This window comes from Schistocerca nitens, chromosome 5 (assembly GCF_023898315.1).
Source record: "Schistocerca nitens isolate TAMUIC-IGC-003100 chromosome 5, iqSchNite1.1, whole genome shotgun sequence".
Taxonomy (NCBI): Eukaryota; Metazoa; Arthropoda; class Insecta; order Orthoptera; family Acrididae; genus Schistocerca; species Schistocerca nitens.
In genome coordinates, this window is record NC_064618.1 from 815,622,009 (window position 1) to 815,642,366 (window position 20,358).

General features: G+C 43.6%; 1 protein-coding gene across 2 annotated transcripts in view; it reads right to left on the reverse strand.

Moving 5' to 3' along the window:
- The window catches only part of LOC126259294 (atrial natriuretic peptide receptor 1-like), a 1,315,450-nt gene that overhangs the window by 207,826 nt on the left and 1,087,266 nt on the right, over positions 1-20,358 (reverse strand). Inside the window, exon 12 of one of the 2 annotated variants that reach the window (XM_049955955.1) lies at positions 13,656-13,827. In XM_049955955.1, coding sequence (XP_049811912.1) covers positions 13,656-13,827 — 172 coding nt within the window. Of the gene's footprint in view, positions 1-13,523; positions 13,828-20,358 lie in introns of both variants that reach the window. The other variant, XM_049955954.1, reaches the window with a different exon arrangement.

Below are 20,358 nucleotides of genomic sequence, written 5' to 3' on the forward strand. Positions count from 1 at the left end.
TCAGGAAGTCGTTTCTGTAAGTATTTGCACGCAGTGTTGCCGTGTATGGAAGTGAAACGTGGACGATAAATAGTTTGGACAAGAAGAGAATAGTAGCTTTCGAAATGTGGTGCTACAGAAGAATGCTGAAGACTAGATGGGTAGATCACATAACTAATGAGAAGATATTGAATAGAATTGGAGAGAACAGGAGTTTGTGGCACAACTTGACTATAACACGGGATCGGTTGGTACGACATGTTCTGAGACATCAAGGAATCACCAATTTACTATTGGAGGGCAGCGTGGACGGTAAAAATCGTAGAGGGAGACCAAGAGATGAATATACTAAGCAGATTAAAAAGGATGTAGGCTGCAGTACGTACTGGGAGATGAAGAAGCTTGCACAGGATAGAGTAGCATGGAGAGCTTCATCAAACCAGTCTCAGGACTGAAGACCACAACAACAACAATAGCACGCGGAAAGAGTGAACATCTATTTCTTGGCGTGCGAGCTCTGATTTCTCTTATTTTATCATGGTGATCGTTTCCTCGTATGTAGGTCGGCGTCACCAAAATATTTTCGCATTCGGAGTAGAAAGTTGGTGATTGCAATTTCGTGAGAAGATTCTTTGGTTCTAATGATGCCCATTCCAAATCTTGTATCATTTCAGTGACACTCTCTCCCCTGTTTCGTGATAAGACAAATCGTGCTCCCGTCCTGTGAATTTTTTCAATGCACTCCGTTAGTCCTATCTGCTAAGGATCCCACACAGAGGAGCAGTATTCTAAGAGAGGGCGGATAAGCGTAGTATAGGCAGTCTCTTTAGTAGATCTGTTACATTTTCTAAGTGTCCTGCCAATAAAACGCAGTCTTCGGTTAGCCTTCCCCACAGCGTTTTCTATGTGTTCCTTCTAATTTAAACTGTTCGTAATTGTAGTTCCTTGGTATTTAGTTGAATTTACGACCTTTGGATTTGACTGATTTAGCGTGTAACCGATGTTTAACGAATTCCTTTTAACACTCATGTGGACGACCTCACACTTTTCTTTATTTAGGGTTAGTTGCCAATACAGATATGTTTTCCAAATCGTTTTTCAATTTGGTTTGATCTTCTGATGACTTTAGTAGTCGATAAACGAAAGAGCCATCTACAAACAACATAAGATGGCTTCTCAGATTGTCTCCCAAATCGTTTATACAGAGAAGAAACAGCAAATGGCCTATAAAACTACCTGGGGGAACGCCATAAATCAGTTCTGTTTCACTCGATAACTTTCCGTCAGTTACCACGAACTGTGACCCCTCTGACAGAAAATCACGAATTTAGTCACATAACCGAAACGATATTCCAAAAGCATACAATTGCGCTACAAGCCGCTTGTGGGGTACAGTTCAAAAGCCTTCCCGAAATCCATAAATACGGATTCCATTTGAAATCCTTTGTCAAAAGCACTCAACACTTCGTTCGAATAAAAATCTAGTTGTGTTTCACAAGAACGATGTTTTCTGATCCCTGTTGACTGTGTGTCACCACAATCACTAAAGTCTCAAATCTGAAAGGCCGGATCTGGTAAGAATCGTCAAAAAGTTACTTCTTACGATATGCTGGTATGTGTTACGTTAAAAGCTTCTAGTCTTTTTTAACAGCGATAATATTATGGATCCGTGTCTCAGTCGATAAGAACGGACTGCACATCTCAAGGAACAGGCACTGCGGCGACTACAGCCGCTACGAAATATACGAAATATGACCGCGGTTGTGAATATGGACAACCGTCAGCTGTATAATAAAATGACAAATGTGAAAATTTGTGTCGAACAGGAAATGGATCTCGGATTTCCCTATTATCGCGAGCGGTCGTCATACCATTTTCCTATCCGAACAAGACTCATGGCCAGACCCAAGCTTCCATAGGTCGCCAACAACGTGTCTACAACCTGTGCTCGTACATCCATTATGTACACTGAAGAGCCAAAGAAACTGGTACACCTGCCTAATACACTCCTGGAAATTGAAATAAGAACACCGTGAATTCATTGTCCCAGGAAGGGGAAACTTTATTGACACATTCCTGGGGTCAGATACATCACATGATCACACTGACAGAACCACAGGCACATAGACACAGGCAACAGAGCATGCACAATGTCGGCACTAGTACAGTGTATATCCACCTTTCGCAGCAATGCAGGCTGCTATTCTCCCATGGAGACGATCGTAGAGATGCTGGATGTAGTCCTGTGGAACGGCTTGCCATGCCATTTCCACCTGGCGCCTCAGTTGGACCAGCGTTCGTGCTGGACGTGCAGACCGCGTGAGACGACGCTTCATCCAGTCCCAAACATGCTCAATGGGGGACAGATCCGGAGATCTTGCTGTCCAGGGTAGTTGACTTACACCTTCTAGAGCACGTTAGGTGGCACGGGATACATGCCGACGTGCATTGTCCTGTTGAAACAGCAGGTTCCCTTGCCGGTCTAGGAATGGTAGAACGATGGGTTCGATGACGGTTTGGATGTACCGTGCACTATTCAGTGTCCCCTCGACGATCACCAGTGGTGTACGGCCAGTGTAGGAGATCGCTCCCCACACCATGATGCCGGGTGTTGGCCCTGTGTGCCTCGGTCGTATGCAGTCCTGATTGTGGCGCTCACCTGCACGGCGCCAAACACGCATACGACCATCATTGGCACCAAGGCAGAAGCGACTCTCATCGCTGAAGACGACACGTCTCCATTCGTCCCTCCATTCACGCCTGTCGCGACACCACTGGAGGCGGGCTGCACGATGTTGGGGCGTGAGCGGAAGACGGCCTAACGGTGTGCGAGACCGTAGCCCAGCTTCATGGAGACGGTTGCGAATGGTCCTCGCCGATACCCCAGGAGCAACAGTGTCCCTAATTTGCTGGGAAGTGGCGGTGCGGTCCCCTACGGCACTGCGTAGGATCCTACGGTCTTGGCGTGCATCCGTGCGTCGCTGCGGTCCGGTCCCAGGTCGACGGACACGTGCACCTTCCGCCGACCACTGGCGACAACATCGATGTACTGTGGAGACCTCACGCCCCACGTGTTGAGCAATTCGGCGGTACGTCCACCCGGCCTCCCGCATGCCCACTATACGCCCTCGCTCAAAGTCCGTCAACTGCACATACGGTTCACGTCCACGCTGTCGCGGCATGCTACCAGTGTTAAAGACTGCGATGGAGCTCCGTGTGCCACGGAAAACTGGCTGACACTGACGGCGGCGGTGCACAAATGCTGCGCAGCTAGCGCCATTCGACGGCCAACACCGCGGTTCCTGGTGTGTCCGCTGTGCCGTGCGTGTGATCATTGCTTGTACAGCCCTCTCGCAGTGTCCGGAGCAAGTATGGTGGGTCTGACACACCGGTGTCAATGTGTTCTTTTTTCCATTTGCAGGAGTGTATCTTGTACGGCTCCCGCGAGCACGCAGAAGGGCCACAACACGACGTAGCATGGACTCGATTAATGTATGTAGTGTTGGAGGGAACTGACACCATGAATCCTGCAGGGCTGTCAATAAATCCGTAAGAGTATGAGGGGGTGGAGACCTCTTCTGAAGAGCACGTTGCAAGGCATTCCATATATCCTCAATAACGTTCATATCTGGGGAGTTTTGTAGCCAGCGGAAGTGTTTAAGCTCAGAAGAGAGTTCCCGGAGCCACTCTGTAGCATTTCTGGACGTGTGGGGTGTCGCATTGCCCAAGTGCGTCGGATGCACAATGAAGATGTACGGATGCAGCTGATCAGACAGGATGCTTACGTACGTGTCACCTGTCAGAGTCGTACCTCGAAGTATCACGATTCCCTTATCACTCAAACTACTCACGCCCCTCACCATTACAGAGCCTACATCAGCTTGAACAGTCCTCTGCTGACACGCAGGGTCCATGGATTCATGAGGTTGTCTCCATATCTGTGCACGTCCGTCGGCTCCATACAATTTGGAACGAGACTCGTCCGACCAGGCAACAGGCTTCCAGTCATCAACAGTTCCAATGACGGTGAAACGGGCTCAGGCAAGGCGTAAAGCTTTGTGTCGTGCAGTCATCAAGGGTACATGAGTGGGCCTTCACCTCAGAAAGTCCATGCCGATGATGTTTCGTTGAATGGTTCGCACTCTGACACTTGTTGATGGCCCAGCATTGAAATCTGCAGCAGTTTGCGGAAGTGATGCACTTCTGTCACCTTGAACGATTCTCCGCCGTCGTTTGTCCTGTTCGTACAGGATCTTTATCTGGTCGCAGTGATGTCTGACATTTGATGTCTTACAGTATTCCTGATATTCACAGTACACTGGTGAAATGATCGTACGGGAAAATCCTCACTTCATCGCTATCTCGGAGATTCTGTGTCCCATCGCTTGTGTGCCGACTATAGCATCACGCTCAAGTTCACTTAAATCTTGATAACTTGCCATTGTACCAGCATTAGCCCATCTAACAACTGCGACATACACTTGTTGTCTTATATAGGCGTTGTCGAGAGCAGTGCCGTATTATGCCTGTTTCCTTATCTCTATATTTGAATACGTATGCCTATATCAGTTTTTCAGGCGATTCAGTGTATATTCCCGTACGGGGGTGACATTTTTCTTGAAAGTCGCTTGCCTGGTGTCGGCGTATGAATACGATATTGCATTGCATGTCTGAAGGAACTCTGCACCGTAAATCGGAATAAAATAGACACTGAAATATTGAATTCATCCACTGACACCAGGCAAGCGACTTTCAAGTAAAATATCTTCCCTAAACTGCAATATACATTATGGATGTACGAGTACAGGTTATGGACACGTGGCTCACGACATATGAAAGTTTGGGTCTGGCCGTGAGTCATGGTTGGATCTTCAAATGGTAAGGCGACTGCTCCCAATAAGGGAAAAATATGCGTTCGAGTCCCCATCTGGCACCAGTTTTCATTGTCGTCATTTCATTATACAGCTGATGATAATCCACATTCACAACTGTGAAAAGATTTCACATTATTGTTTGTCTGTCTGTCTGTCCGCCTGTTAAAACACTTTTTCTCAGGAATGGGTAGAGGTGTCAACTTGAAATTTATCTCACATACTAAGATGCCTGGCGATGCAAAAATTTAAGCTATTAAGCCTATCAATCCGAAAGATACAGCAGTTTAGATTACATATTTTGATACTTGCAAACTCGAACATGAAAACCTATATGGTTCTTCGCATTGACCTACAGTTACGAAATTTGGCAAAAGACAAGGTTCTGCATACAAGTAAGGGGAAAAAAGACGAAAATTCCTAATTTGTAATTGTGCTGGCGTAAGCTGTCGCCACCACCCTGGTCGGCGAAGATATAGCTCGGAGATCGATAGTACGTGCTCGATCTGAGGCGCTTATCGCATGAGAGGCCGGAGACAGACTCGCAAGCAACACGCCACCAACGCTGTCTCGAATCGCAACTATTTTGGTCGCCGCCGCTGACCAGAGGGTCCTAGAGTCTGACGGACTAACTCATTGTCACTGACTCATTGTAATCTGGCTATGACAGCACCTAGTGTCCAGAGCTGTGTAATAGCAAGATTACCAATACTGTCTACAAGAGGACGATTACAGATGGGCTTGTACCACAACACATGGACTCTATCTGCAGCTATCTGTTCATATACAGTTCTACCTGTTGACCGTTTATCACGAAATTTGGCGAGAAGCAAGGTTTCACAGCAAAAGTAATAGGAAGAAATCAAAAATTGTTAATTTGTAAATACACCACACGAAAAAAATATTTTTGTCATGTTATCCGCCACCTGTCTGTCTTTTAATACCCCTTTTTCTCAGAGCTGGATAGACGTGTCAAGTTGAAATTTATGTCGCATACTAAAGGCTGCAGTCGCTTGGCGTTATAAATAATTTATGTCACATATCTTGATGTCTTGCCATTATCGATTTCATAAGAGACAAGTGTCATAGAAATTCTCTGTTTTTTGGATGGATGAACTGTCCACATACACAGTTAAGTCTTTGCGGAACACTCGGTGCGCGAGTCCTATTCACACTTGCGCGGATACTTTTGCTTGGGAAATACCATTGATGATAAGAAACGTTTGTCGCGTTGGGTAGTTATTTAGATTTCCACTCTATTTTACAAATTTCTCCTTGCATCAACAGCGTCAATGTCGTACAAGACACAGCGGAGAGGTCACTTCCGCCTTATCCAGAAGGGACTTGTTATTCACACTAAGCACATGCATGTTCAGTATATTTTAGTTATGTTACACACTACACCCAAACTCAAGAGCTGTTAGTAGTCTAAATCCGATGATCACTTCACCTGTAACTACTACAAATCCAAACCGGATCAATTGCACATGCATTTCCCACATCTCTACAAACACAAATAGTCTGTTTGTAAACTGAAGAGTGAGCGGCAGCGCTCGTGGTGAAGGGAGTGGCCTTACCGTGTACAGTGCTACAATTACCGAACAGCCACGCTAAGAACTTGCTTCCCGTCTAACGATCGTTCACGTACAGTCTGTTTGTGTAAATGTTTTGTGTGAGCTGTACCAGTTACTAGTGTTAGTTCATAAATACTTTCGCTAATGGAATGTGTTTAAAGTACGCAAAATCTTTGTCGCTCTTGGAATGTAGAACGTTGTTTGAACATGTAGAATAGGGATCTAGGAGCAGTGACAAAGGTTACTTTTGTAGGCATTCAGTCACAGTATAAAGGATCTTTCATTAAGGTGATACTTTTTAGAATTGTCATTTACAGTTTCTAATATTTTTTTGTGTTCGTAAAAGTGTGAAAATATTCACCACAATCATGCAGCGGTTTATGCTTCCTGAATGTTTCGAAATCATTGAAAAATTATTCCAAGGTGGTAGTTCATTTCTCGGTGCTCATCGCTTGTTCGCTAGAGAATTGGGTCGTCATCGCCGATTCTCTATTCAGGCTGTACGCCACACTGCGGTCAAGTTTGAGCGCGATTTCACTCTACCCGACCAGAAGCCACCAAGTAGACAACGTAAAGCGCAAATAGAGGAGAATGGCGCAGCAGTAGCGGCCAGTGTTGAGAAAGAGCCGAATGTGTCAGCTTAGAGACAGTCTCAACAGTTGCGACTCTCTGAGATTTCGACTTGGCGAATATTGCGTAAAGATTTAGACCTGCGTCCGTACAAAGTAGTATTGACTCAAGAGTTGAAGCGAAAGTATCATAGATTGCGTCGTAAGTTCACTGATTGGGCTGTACAGCAGTTGGGAGCTGATCCTGATTTCAGTGTAAAAATCATGTTCTCAGACGAGGCTCATTTTTGTCTTAGAGGCTTTGCCAGTATGCAGAATTGTCACTACTGGGGCGAGAAGAACCCACAAGTGGTCCATGACGTGCCATTGCATTCAGAAAAGTTACTGCGTGGTACGGTTTACCGCGTGGCTGCATCGTTGACCCTTATTTCTTTCACGGTGTGAGAAAAACCGATACCGGTAATTGCAACTGCTACACGTCCACGTTACACGAATTTCTGTGGCCAGAGCTGAAGATCAAAGATGCTGAAAACATGTAGTTCCAGCTTCCAGCAGGATGGCGCTACGTGCCATACAGCTGATGCTACGCTCGATTGGCTGAGGGATATACGAGGGCAGTTCAATAAGTAATGCAACACATTTTTTTTCTGAAACAGGGGTTGTTTTATTCAGCATTGAAATACACCAGGTTATTCCCCAATCTTTTAGCTACACAACACTATTTTTCAACGTAATCTCCATTCTATGCTACGGCCTTACGCCACCTTGAAATGAGGGCCTGTATGCCTGCACGGTACCATTCCACTGGTCGATGTCGGAGCCAACGTCGTACTGCATCAATAACTTCTTCATCATCCGCGTAGTGCCTCCCACGGATTGCGTCCTTCATTGGGCCAAACATATGGAAATCCGACGGTGCGAGATCGGGGCTGTAGGGTGCATGAGGAAGAACAGTCCACTGAAGTTTTGTGAGCTCCTCTCGGGTGCGAAGACTTGTGTCAGGTCTTGCGTTGTCATGAAGAAGGAGAAGTTCGTTCAGATTTTTGTGCCTACGAACACGCTGAAGTCGTTTCTTCAATTTCTGAAGAGTAGCACAATACACTTCAGAGTTGATCGTTTGACCATGGGGAAGGACATCGAACAGAATAACCCCTTCAGCGTCCCAGAAGACTGTAACCATGACTTTACCGGCTGAGGGTATGGTTTTAAACTTTTTCTTGGTAGGGGAGTGGGTGTGGCGCCACTCCATTGATTGCCGTTTTGTTTCAGGTTCGAAGTGATGAACCCATGTTTCATCGCCTGTAACAATCTTTGACAAGAAATTGTCACCCTCAGCCACATGACGAGCAAGCAATTCTGCACAAATGGTTCTCCTTTGCTCTTTATGGTGTTCGGTTAGACAACGAGGGACCCAGCGGGAACAAACCTTTGAATATCCCAACTGGTGAACAATTGTGACAGCACTACCAACAGAGATGTCAAGTTGAGCACTGAGTTGTTTGATGGTGATCCGTCGATCATCTCGAACGAGTGTGTTCGCACGCTCCGCCATTGCAGGAGTCACAGCTGTGCACGGCCGGCCCGCACGCGGGACATCAGACAGTCTTGCTTGACCTTGCGGCGATGATGACACACGCTTTGCCCAACGACTCACCGTGCTTTTGTCCACTGCCAGATCACCGTAGACATTCTGCAAGCTCCTACGAATATCTGAGATGCCCTGGTTTTCCGCCAAAAGAAACTCGATCACTGCCCGTTGTTTGCAACGCACATCCGTTACAGACGCCATTTTAACAGCTCCGTACAGCGCTGCCACCTGTCGGAAGTCAATGAAACTATACGAGACGAAGCGGGAATGTTTGAAAATATTCCACAAAAAATTTCCGGTTTTTTCAACCAAAATTTGCCGAGAAAAAAAAGTGTTGCATTACTTATTGAACTGCCCTCGTATTTGGCGACCGCATCATCTCAAGACGTGCATTTGTCGTTTGATTTAACATACACGGATTTTTGTCTTTGGGGCCACACCATTGTCCAGCCACAAACTTTGGAACATTTGTCAGGTTACCGCAGACTTATAGCGCCACTAATGTTAGACACAGTGGCACGCCAGTGTGTTCAAGTTCGTGGTGGACGTTTGAACGATATTTTGTTCAGAAAAACAGCATTGTCTAAGCTCCAAAATATACTACAGTTTACTTTGATACGTTGAGTGTTCTCTTTTTTTTCATATTAGAAATACATCACTCTTAACGAAAGATCCTTTATAAACATCCGGTACTATTCATACGATTGTAATAAATGTGGCTCGAAACACTTTCCCAACAGCTATGCTGCACATTGGTGAAATATTTACTATAATCCATGTAGTGATTCTCGATGTAATAAGAAAAGGTCTGAGACATTGTGATAATTCCAGAATCCGTCTCATTGTGATAACAGTTAATTCTGAATGTTTCCAATCGAATCTCTCATCAACAATGGACTTCGTTTTAGTTTCTTCGCCGTAATTCGCTACACGTTGTTAAATACCGTAACGATATACCCCTATGCGTGTAGAAGCAGAAAGTAGGCAATCATTAATTAAGACAGACTGGCGTTGTGTTTTGTATATGTACGAGGGCTATTCCGAAAGTAAGGTCCGATAGGTCGCGAAATGGAAACCACGGTAAAAATCAAAAATGTTTTATTTGCAACAGTTAGATACACCTTGCAGCTACTTATCTCCATAGTCGCCGACCCGACTTAGACGTGTATCGTAGCGTTGTACCAACTTTCCCATACCCTCGCTATAGAAGGCAGCCGCCAGTGCTCTCCGCCAATTCTCTACGCTGGCCTACGGCTCGTTGTCTTGTGCCGAAATGTTGTCTTCATAACCAGCGGTTCATGTGACCTGAGCTGAAACTCAGAGGGAGACAATTACGGGCTGTATTGTGGGTAATCTCACATTTCCATTTGAAAACGATGCAGGAGCATCTTCATTGACCCTGCAGAATGCGGCTGAGAATTGTCTTGAAGACGAAACAGCACGACAGTTATGTAATGTTAGCTGCATAGCTTCAGGGGACATTTCTCAACAGGGCCCCGTACTTGGCGGCAGACGCTATTTTCTAGACATCTTTACGCACTCACTGCGAGCTCAGAAATGAGAAGAGCGACGTGATGCTAACTGGGGTTATACTAGAGACACTACCCAACACATCTGTGCAAAGCTTTATCGGATTTTCATAGTCGTTTCCATTTCGTGACCGATCGGACCTTACTTTCGGAATAGCCCTCGTAATAGACACATAAATCTTATTATTATTTTTCTTAGTATTTTACAATGTGAACCCAAAATCCACCGAGAAAATGTCAGGATTATATGAGGTATTTTATAAACATTTGATATTAGGGAATCTCGGTCTCACAGTGGTTGTCATAGTGCAATTGCTTTTCGTTTGATTACTTACTCCAATCTATTTTTATATCCACACTGCACTGAAAATACCTGCACAGCATTGCAGATGTCGGCAGTATGTGTTTTGTTTGAAAAAAATAAATAAAAGAAAAGAAAAAATAAAAGAAAAACATGTTTCATTCAGTCACGGTACTTGCTATAGATTATAACACTGCCCACATTAGTCTTATCCTCGGATTTGCATTCAGTAGTGTCTCGGTATTTTTCTTCCAGCAATGTTACTTGTGCGTTAACAGCAATACGCAGCAATTTGGTATATTTATTAATGAAGTCCATCTTGGGTATGGTTTTAGCGAATTCATTGTGAAGTGACACAACGAAGGGCCTGTTCTTGCGACGACAGCAGCTTCGAAGCACTTTTCCATCTGTATCATCTCACGATTGTTGCATTAGTCTGTGTTTTGCAATGTGTGTTTTGGTGATCCCATATTACTGTCTTTTCCATTTTAGTGAAGGTGTCTTCACAAAGATAAAGATAGATGCGTTTGTAATTTTCTCTACAATGTTGTGTTTCGAAAGGAGGGAATCTCTTTCCGTATAGTGTTAACGCGTTTCTTGTCATGCCAGTACATCCCCCCCCCTCCCGCTACACACACTCCTATCCCTCATCTTCCGCCCAAAGTATACTCTTGAAGGAATCGAACTCAGACGTTTAAAATAGCATTTTGTCGGACGAATTCATTCTGATAATGAAGCGGAGTGAAAATTTGCACAAATTTACGTATTCTATCCAAATGAAGCCTTTTATCAACACATACGTGTACTGGTAATCTTATTTTGATAGACTCTGCCAGAAGGTGGTGAACGAAGATTTTTCAGACATATTTTTCATTACTATTTGTGTACACTTTTCCAGTAGATGCATGCCGTAACAGAGAGAGCCGGGCAGGGCGTCCATGGCGGGCTAAGGGGCTGTTAGGGACCTGAGGAATGTGAGGTGCCATCGCGCGGGAAATGCTTTAACTTATTCTCTCTAGAGGGCCCCATGAAGTTTAATCTGTTTACTGTGCCACTTTTCAGAATTATAACAATTTTTATGGATTCTAGTTATCATGATGTAAAATAGGTAGTCTATTTATTGTGGAGATGGAATGTGTCTTAGCCTTTTTAATGAAGCTGTGTCGAAAGCGTCATATCTTGATTGAATAATTCTCTCTCGTTATTGAAATTTTGGTCTTGTTATTAGAGAGTATACAGTTTTTTGTGTGAAGGTGTCAATTCTGGCATAGTGACCATCTCAGCGGTGGCTTTTGGCCACTTTGTGTAGGGGGAAAATGTCAAAACAGCGGCCAAAAAGGATTTCGCGGCCATAGGCCTACTAGCAAAATGTCCTCATAACAGTGACCCAGAAGAAGAATAAAGAAAGAGAAGAAAATCAATTTAACTGAAGGAAAAACGTAAAGCAGCCGAAGAGAAGAAAGGCAGTAAAAAGAAGAGTAATAAGATAAGGAAAATAAATCCTACAAGAGCTCATTTCAAAACAACGGCAAAGACAGGGAGCATGTACTGCTAAAAATAGTTTCCGAGTACAAGGCCAGAACAACAGTGGATTAGGTGTCATTTGTGCTCCCTCTGGGCCCACGAATTCTGTGCAGGAGTTGAGGAACAAAGTTTGACGTTTATTGCTGTAGAGTGTCAGTGATTTAATTCCAATCATGTTTTACAATGGAGTATATTTAGCTCCATGTTGAATCAGTTTTTATCCATTATTTTTGGGTTTAAAACTATGTGGTTCAGTTTGGCTAAACATGTCGTGCAAAGAGGCCATTTCGCAACTTTGTGAGATGTGGATCGTTTGAAGAACTTAATTTGATCCTAAGATAACTAAACCATTCTGATAAAATACTTCAATAGCTGCAGATTATAATCATTCACTTCTACGCATTTTCATCTATTACAACTCAGCTTAAAAGGTGGAATACCGTAACTTAGCCACGTACCCTTTTCTCCCATTTGCTTCATCCGCATCTCGTGCGTAAATTTGTGCATCATTAAAAGAAAATCATACATTTGAAGTTTTTTTTTATACATGTGAGTTAGATTCCTTAAAAAATTTAGATTTTTTTTGGGGGGGGGGCGGAGCTGCTGGTATATTGAAACGTAGTTTCTGATGCAGAAATTTTACCGTAAAAACAGCGAAAATGTAGTCGGCAATGTCCTTTTCTCCCTTCTCATTATTTAATTATTTTGTGGGGGTGTCAGGGAAAAACGTTTGTTAAAGGTTTGAAATTGTGCGTAAAGTTTGTTGGAAGTCGCTAAGTAGTCTCTTTCTCAAACACTGGACAAATTTATTCTTGGTCATTTGGACGCCATGAGTTACGCTGACTCAATGTGTTAAAACTTCCACTTAAGAGTATGGCTGGTAATGAGCAGATAATGACAGCCTTTTAATTTTTTAAATTCAGTCGACAAGTATAAAAACGCAACATTTTGGTGCCACTGGAACCCGTTAGAAAGGCAACCTCCAGTTGAGACTTGTCGACTGACCATGTCTGCGTGGTCTGATTACTTCGATGTAGCCCCGTGGTGCAAATGTCCACTGCAGTGAACACTAAACAGCAGTTTATGGTCGCTTCTTTGGTGCTTTCACTCAGTTCCGAGGCTGCAGATGCAAGCATGGCACTGCAAAAGTAGGGACTGTCCACTGAAGTGGACGGCCCGCATTTGCAGCCTCAGGACTGATTGAAGACGCCAAAGAAGCAACATGGAGAGCTGTCTGCTGCAGTGGACAAGTACATTACAGGGTTGGCGCGCTTCGGCAGGGCGGGTACTGCGGAAGGGAACAGCCAGTACAGCCACCTTCTGAGCGAGCTGGGTAAAGTTGACGGAAAGTTGCACGATTGCTCTTCAATTTTCTCACAGACTACGTAGGTTACAAAAGCTGCTTTTCCCGTGAAGCGACCACTCCGAGTCGACGCATGGACTGGTTGGCGGGTGTCGGGCCTACAGCACACGATCGGGTTTAGCTCGTTCTCAGCCACACCAACACCAAGCGGGAAGGCCAAGCCAGGCGGCGGCGCCTGCCACCAAAGCCGCCACGGGCAACGGGCACTCGGGCCGGGGTACTCACGCCTCCAGTAGGCGTACGTGTCGCCGTCGGCGTCGCAGTCCCGGAAGGGCGTGTACTTGGTGGTCCAGCGCGCGTACGGCAGGTCCCACAGGGCGCCGTGCTCGGGCCACTGAAACAGGTGTTTGTACTCACGCCTCCAGTAGGCGTACGAGTCCTGGTCGTCCGACTCGTCGCCGACGCCTCCGCGCAGGCAGTGCAGGCCGAAGTCGGTGATCTTGAGCACGAAGCGGCTGTCCACCACGCAGTTGGACGACTTGAGGTTGCCGTGCGAGCGGATGTCGCTGGTGTGCAGGTAGCTCATGCCCTGCAACATGCGCGACCACAGGTAAGTATCTACGGCAGAACGAGATTTTGATAAGGTCATTTTTTAGAATTTCGTGCCTCAGTCTGTAAAAACGGAACCCTTAAAGGATCACTTTGTTGTCCGTCTACCTGTCTGACCGCCTGTCCGACTCTTAACCCATTAAGACCAAAATTAATTTTTTTTAATTGAATTTTTTACTCCTGAATTATAATGTACATAGTGTATGAACCACAATCAGTACAAAAATAGCCAAAGAATATTTATACATGCTGATATAATGGCCGTCCTCAAAATAGGACAAAATGGCTCTGAGCACTATGGGACTCAACTGCTGAGGTCATTAGTCCCCTAGAACTTAGAACTAGTTAAACCTAACTAACCTAAGGACATCACACACATCCATGCCCGAGGCAGGATTCGAACCTGCGACCGTAGCGGTCTCGCGGTTCCAGACTGCAGCGCCAGAACCGCGCGGCCACTTCGGCCGGCTCAAAATAGGACACTGGGATCTAACAGTATCATATAGAATCCTAAACTGTATTCAAGTCTTAACTATTTATTTCTTATGAAATGTTACACAACACAGTGTTACACAACACAGTGTTACACGGAATTTAACACAATATGTTTTTAGTTTCTCGTTGCATTTAGTTCTTATAAATCTTCTTTGCATGCTTCTTTTGTCAATCATATGACCAATTCCATCAAACCTGATGTCTGGTATCAGTCTTAACTGAGTTGATGGGTATTCCATTGGACATCCAATATTCGGTCTTCCAGTGTCCAACTTCAGGTATGTAACTGTAACAGCACGTCTGAATTCCAGTAAATCCAGTGCATTTTCCCCAAGTACTAGTCTGTAGAAGAGCCAGACATTTACGAGTGCCATTCTTCGATTTACTTCTGGAAACTTGGGATGTACTTGGCAGTGAAGTTTTACATACAGTTTCTTCGTTATTCTCTGATTCAACATAATGTAATTCAATAGCCCCTGGCACAACTGAGACTTCCACGGTTCCAGTAACGTCGTCTGGACCTTCTTCTTCGTTGGTCATACAGTCTACTTCAGGAGGACATACGGTGATATCAATATGGTCCTGATCATCTGGAACCGCATTATAGAATGCGTCACTGTTTATTATTTCTTCTATTTCTTCGTTAGTGAGGTATCTATCTCGTCTGAAGGCCATTATAATCTATATAAAATGAAATGAAACAAAATGCAATAAAATAAAGTGAAATGAAAGAATAATACATTATCACAAACTACAGAAAAGGGAATGTGTAAATAACTCTGTTCACGTGGAACTGTATTATTTACTAATGGGTAACGTATTCATAAATATACTTACATAATACGCTCTAAATTTCAAAGAAACTTCATATCCTGTAATATATATTTATAAAAGAGGGGTCGTTACTTACCTCAACAACAAAATCTGGTAAAATTACCACGTTCTAAAAAGAAAATACATCCGCAGTAGCAGAGTTTCATGTTCGAACGTGCATCAATACAAATAACTGAAATGATAACACCAAGACCCCGTGTCCTCTTTCGAGTACACCAAATTTTATAACAATGGAAAACAGTGAATATAACTCCAATTGAGCTAACAATGCAAGTAATTTAAAATACACATTGTTCACTATAAATAATCACAAAAACATCTTTGACACATATTTCAAATATTACTAAATTGTCGATAAAGTAAATACCTGTAATAACGAAAAGTGTGCCTTAGTATTCAATAATCAATTAATGGTAGGATTTATTGCTTTTAATTTCCTGTCAGCATACATTTGTTATAAAAAGCATCAACAAATGACCTAGAACAGTAATAGTTGCAAATTAATAATTTGTTTTGTATTTATAAATAAATATGTGCTCTGTCCTCAAAATAGGACACTGGTACTTAATGGGTTAAGAACCCATTTTCTCAGGGGCGAGTAAACGCATCACGTTCAAGTTTATGTCGCATGTTAAAGATCTATGGTCCCTTGGCGATGTAAGAAGTTTAAGCATGTAAGTCAATGCATTCAGAAGATAAGGCCACTTATGTCACACATTTCGATAGCTTGTAAGTCAATGCATTCAAAAGATAAGGCCACTTATGTCACACATTTCGATAGGCCTACTCGAAAAGTCACTGATCAAAAGGTATATGGTACTCCTAGTTTAAAATGGTTCAAATGGCTCTGAGCACTATGGGACTCAACTTCTAAGGTCATCAGTCCCCTAGAACTTAGAACTACTTAAACCAAACTAACCTAAGGACATCACACACATCAATGACCGAGGCAGGATTCGAACCTGCGACCGTAGCAGCAGCGCGGTTCCGGACTGAAGCGTGTAGGACCGCTAGGCCACAGCAGCCGGCAACCATGTCGTAACACGTTCTTTTATCTCTTCATCGTTGTTGACGCAGTTACCACCAAGAAACACGTTAGAGCCAAAAGAGACGATAATCGCTTGGAGCGAGGTCGGGACTGAACGGAGGACGGCCAAAAACGTCCCAGCCAAAGCTCTGAAAGAGTTGTTTTGTCACATTCGCAGTGTGTGATCGGGCGTTGTCGTGAATGAAAACCACACCTTTTGAGATCATTCCGTTACTCTTGTTCTATACTGCGTGCCGCAATTTCTTAAGCGGCTCGCAATAGACGTCCTTATTTTTACGATGTTTCTCAGTGAAACTCCGCGTGCAACGGTCAGTGCCAACGTAGTTGACGCTGCCAACCGGCCGCGTGGTGAAGTAATACCGGCGTTGGACTTCAGTTAAGTAGTTTTAATTGGACATGGTACCACGGTACTATAGGTTTTAATTTTTAATGTTGACTGAGCCTTACTCTGGCATGTTATAGTTATTTTATACTTCTGAAGAAGGCTAGACTATTCTAGCCGAAACCTGGGTAAAGACTAGAAAATTTGCGCAACTGAGGCGGATCTTGCAATACCTTAGTTTATCACGGTTGCTGACGGGGCTGCAGTATGCTAAAAATTCTTAGAGTCCTTATTGTTTGTTTCTGCTCGTGGTAAAAAATCAGTCAGTGAAATGCCTCTTCTGTCCCAAAACACTGTGCACCTGAATTTTCAGGGAGTCAAGAGTTTCTTGGGTTTAACCTTTGCCGGGGACGGAGTGTGCCGCCACTCAATGGAATGCCGTTTCGTTTCTGGGGTTTCATAAGCAACACAAGTTTCATCCCCGGTGACGATCTGAGGTAAAAATTTGTCGTCATCGTCATTGTAGCGCGCCAAAGAATCAAGCGCGCTGCACATCCGTTGTTGTTTGTGTTGATCACTAAGAATTTTAGGCACCCAACGTGCGCAAAATTTACGAAAGCCCAGTTTTTCAGTTACCGTCTCGTAAATTACTGTTCGTGAAATTTGTGTCGGTTGACGAGCAATAGCATTAATCACAAACTTACGGTTTTTCTTAATCACTTCTTGGAGTGCACTAACCAGTGCATCAGAAACCACACATGGACGTCCACTTCGTTCTTCGTCATGCACTTCATCACACACTTCCCTAAATTGTCGGTCCCATCTTCTCATCACTGAAGCATTCATTGCATTTTCTCCGTAAACCTCGCATATTTGTCGATGAATGTTACTTGGCTTAACGTTCTTAGCATTCATAAAACGAGTCACAGATCGCAGTTCACACTCGGAGAGATTTTCGATTAACGATGCTATTACAAACAATCACTTTGAACAATACACAACACAATGCGAGCTCGAAATGGCGTCATTTCGTTCTGTCTCAACCAGAGATACTATTGCGCATGAGCGGAACTGGGGTCGTAGAAGCGTCACGGAGAAAAATTGAAACGGAACTTACTTTCCGAATTGCCTTCGTATTTTGATACTCGGAAACTCACAATCAAAACATGTAAGGTGATTCTCATCAAATCTGACAAGAAGCGATGTTACACAGAATAAACACAGGAAAAAATCTGAGATTGTTAGTTTTTAATTATATCACACGAAAAAAATTGCCTTTTTCATTTGTTATCAGACTTTAAACTTGAATTAAGATATTGTCGAAAATCTTGGAATACCTTGGACCGATATCTTGCCAGTATCAGTGCAGATAACAGGCAAAGTTCGTACGTATCCTCTACTCCCGGAATGTATAAACTATCAATGTACATAGTGAAGTTCGTACGGAACCCTGAGTGTGCAAATCCTACTGCACTGGACATTTAGTTTATGTAACTCACTGAGTGTATTTAAATACACGTCACGTCCAAAGAACTAAACTATACAGCAGTTACAAGAACTTCATTACATACCAAATGTTGTATAGTTCCAAACCCAATATTTATTGTAGATACGCTACGCTGACGCCTGCAATGTTTCCGATTTAATTAACATTGAAGTTAGCCAAACAGGTCACTGCGCACTCAAACTCAAGCAACCTGACAGATACAATTAGTGTCGGTTGTTTTCATAGCTTAGGTTACAGCATACGAGACCGCTCAGCTCGTACATAGTAATCGATCATTAGTACTGTCCTATGTCCAGTTTTTGTTACGAAAGCAAACAGTTTGGCAACACCGTCTCTGTTAGGCTCCGACGGCCGTTGTAGCCGAGCGGTTCTAGGCGCTTCGGTCTGGAACCGTGAGACCGCTATGGTCGCAGGTTCGAATGCTGCCTCGGGCATGGATGTGTGTGATGTCCTTAGGTTACCTATGTTTAAGCAGTTCTAAGTTCTAGGGGACTGATGACCTCAGACGTTAAGTCCCATAGTGCTCAGAGCCATTTATTTTTCTGTTAGGCTACTTGAATGTGTGCACACAACGACCTGAATGGTTAGCTTCAATGCTAATTAAATCGGAAACCGCACCACGAATCTAATTTTTTTTTCGTAACAACATGTGGCATAAATTGCCGTAGCTTTGTATTGACTTATGAGCTTCACTTTCTTGCACCGTCAAGGAAGGTAGACCTCAGTATGTGACATAAATTTCAACTTCATAGTCCACCCGTTCCTGAGAAAAAAAGTTCTTGACAGTCGGGGAAAAACACAGACAGACAGACGGATAACAAAATTATCCTATAAGGGTTCCGCTTTTACCGATTAAGGCATGTAACACTGAAAACAATACAAGTTGATGCGACAGAATGAAGGAAAACTCCTTGTTGCACTATGGCTCACATTTTCTTACACAGATTACTTTTACAATTAATTCGAAGACTTATCTTTAGCAAACTGCTGAATTAAACACAGTTGATAAAAAAGAACGAGGCGACGGGAAAAAACTTCTTACTCCGACAGTATAACCAGTATTTTCACTGTGGTGTGAATAAAATAAAATCTAAGTGTGGTCGTTACTCAGTTGCTTTACTAAAAACAGTGGTTAGTACTTTTTATACTTTGTAGCGAAAACAGACTATAGTTGAATAACGTGCTGTGTAGCGTGTTTGAGAATGATACTTGTAACGTGAAAATTAATGGAACATGGTCTTGCGGGTAAAAATATGGGCAATGAGGACTGCATTCTTGCAACTTCTGCAGCATCTGCAACGTCTACCGTGCTTTCCTCGCAGATTGTATGGCTTGGTAGTTCCTTGGATGTCTTTTATCGACTCAGACACACGAGTATTTACGTACTCAGATTACGAAATACAAGCTCGATCGTGTTGCCCCTTTATCATTCCGGGTCACCGTGGAACAAAGGGGCCATTTGTCTGAACTATAAAATCCGCCTGTTAAACGGTTTTTGTTGCCACCTTAATGAATTACGCAACTGCTGAAAATTGATGACGCCGTTGTGGCTACTGACAGTAATTTGTGGGGAACAGCTTTCTACAGCTCTGACAATCAGCGAGCGGTTAATTGCTCGTAAATGTGCTGCGTAGCTGCACCGATCACTCAGCGTCATGCGGAGCGGTATTGTTTAAAGAAAGCAGCTGCGACACGCGTTGTCAACATAGTCTAAATGACATAAATTACGTGTTGCGTTAACCAGATGCTTCACTAATTGCTGATAAATACTTGACACTTTGTTAACATTGTACAATTAAGAACCACACAGACTAATGAAGTATTGAGTGGATCTTGAAAACACCTGCAGCGCACATTACAATCGACCATTAAATACCTTTCTACAACAGTAGCTTTTCTGAGTAAGTGAACGTTTTCTCATACCGTGGTAATACGCAGTATATGGTAACATACCTCCTATATGCGTAATACATTTTCTGGCCTTGTGGCTAGACTTCAGCAACACAATTAAAAAAAAAATGTTTCAAATGGCTCTGAGCACTATGGGACTTAACTGCATTAGTCATCAGTCCCCTAGAACTTAGAACTACTTAAACCTAACTAACCTAAGGACATCACACACATCCATGCCCGAAGCAGGATTCAAACCTGCGACTGTAGCGGTCACGCGGTTCCAGACTGTATTGCCTAGAACCGCACGGCCACTCCGGCTGGCACAGAATTACAATGTAGGTTTGCGAAGAATTATGATACCAGTCTGTGAAGTATATAACACAGATATTTACTGTTTGTGAAGCCTATCTGC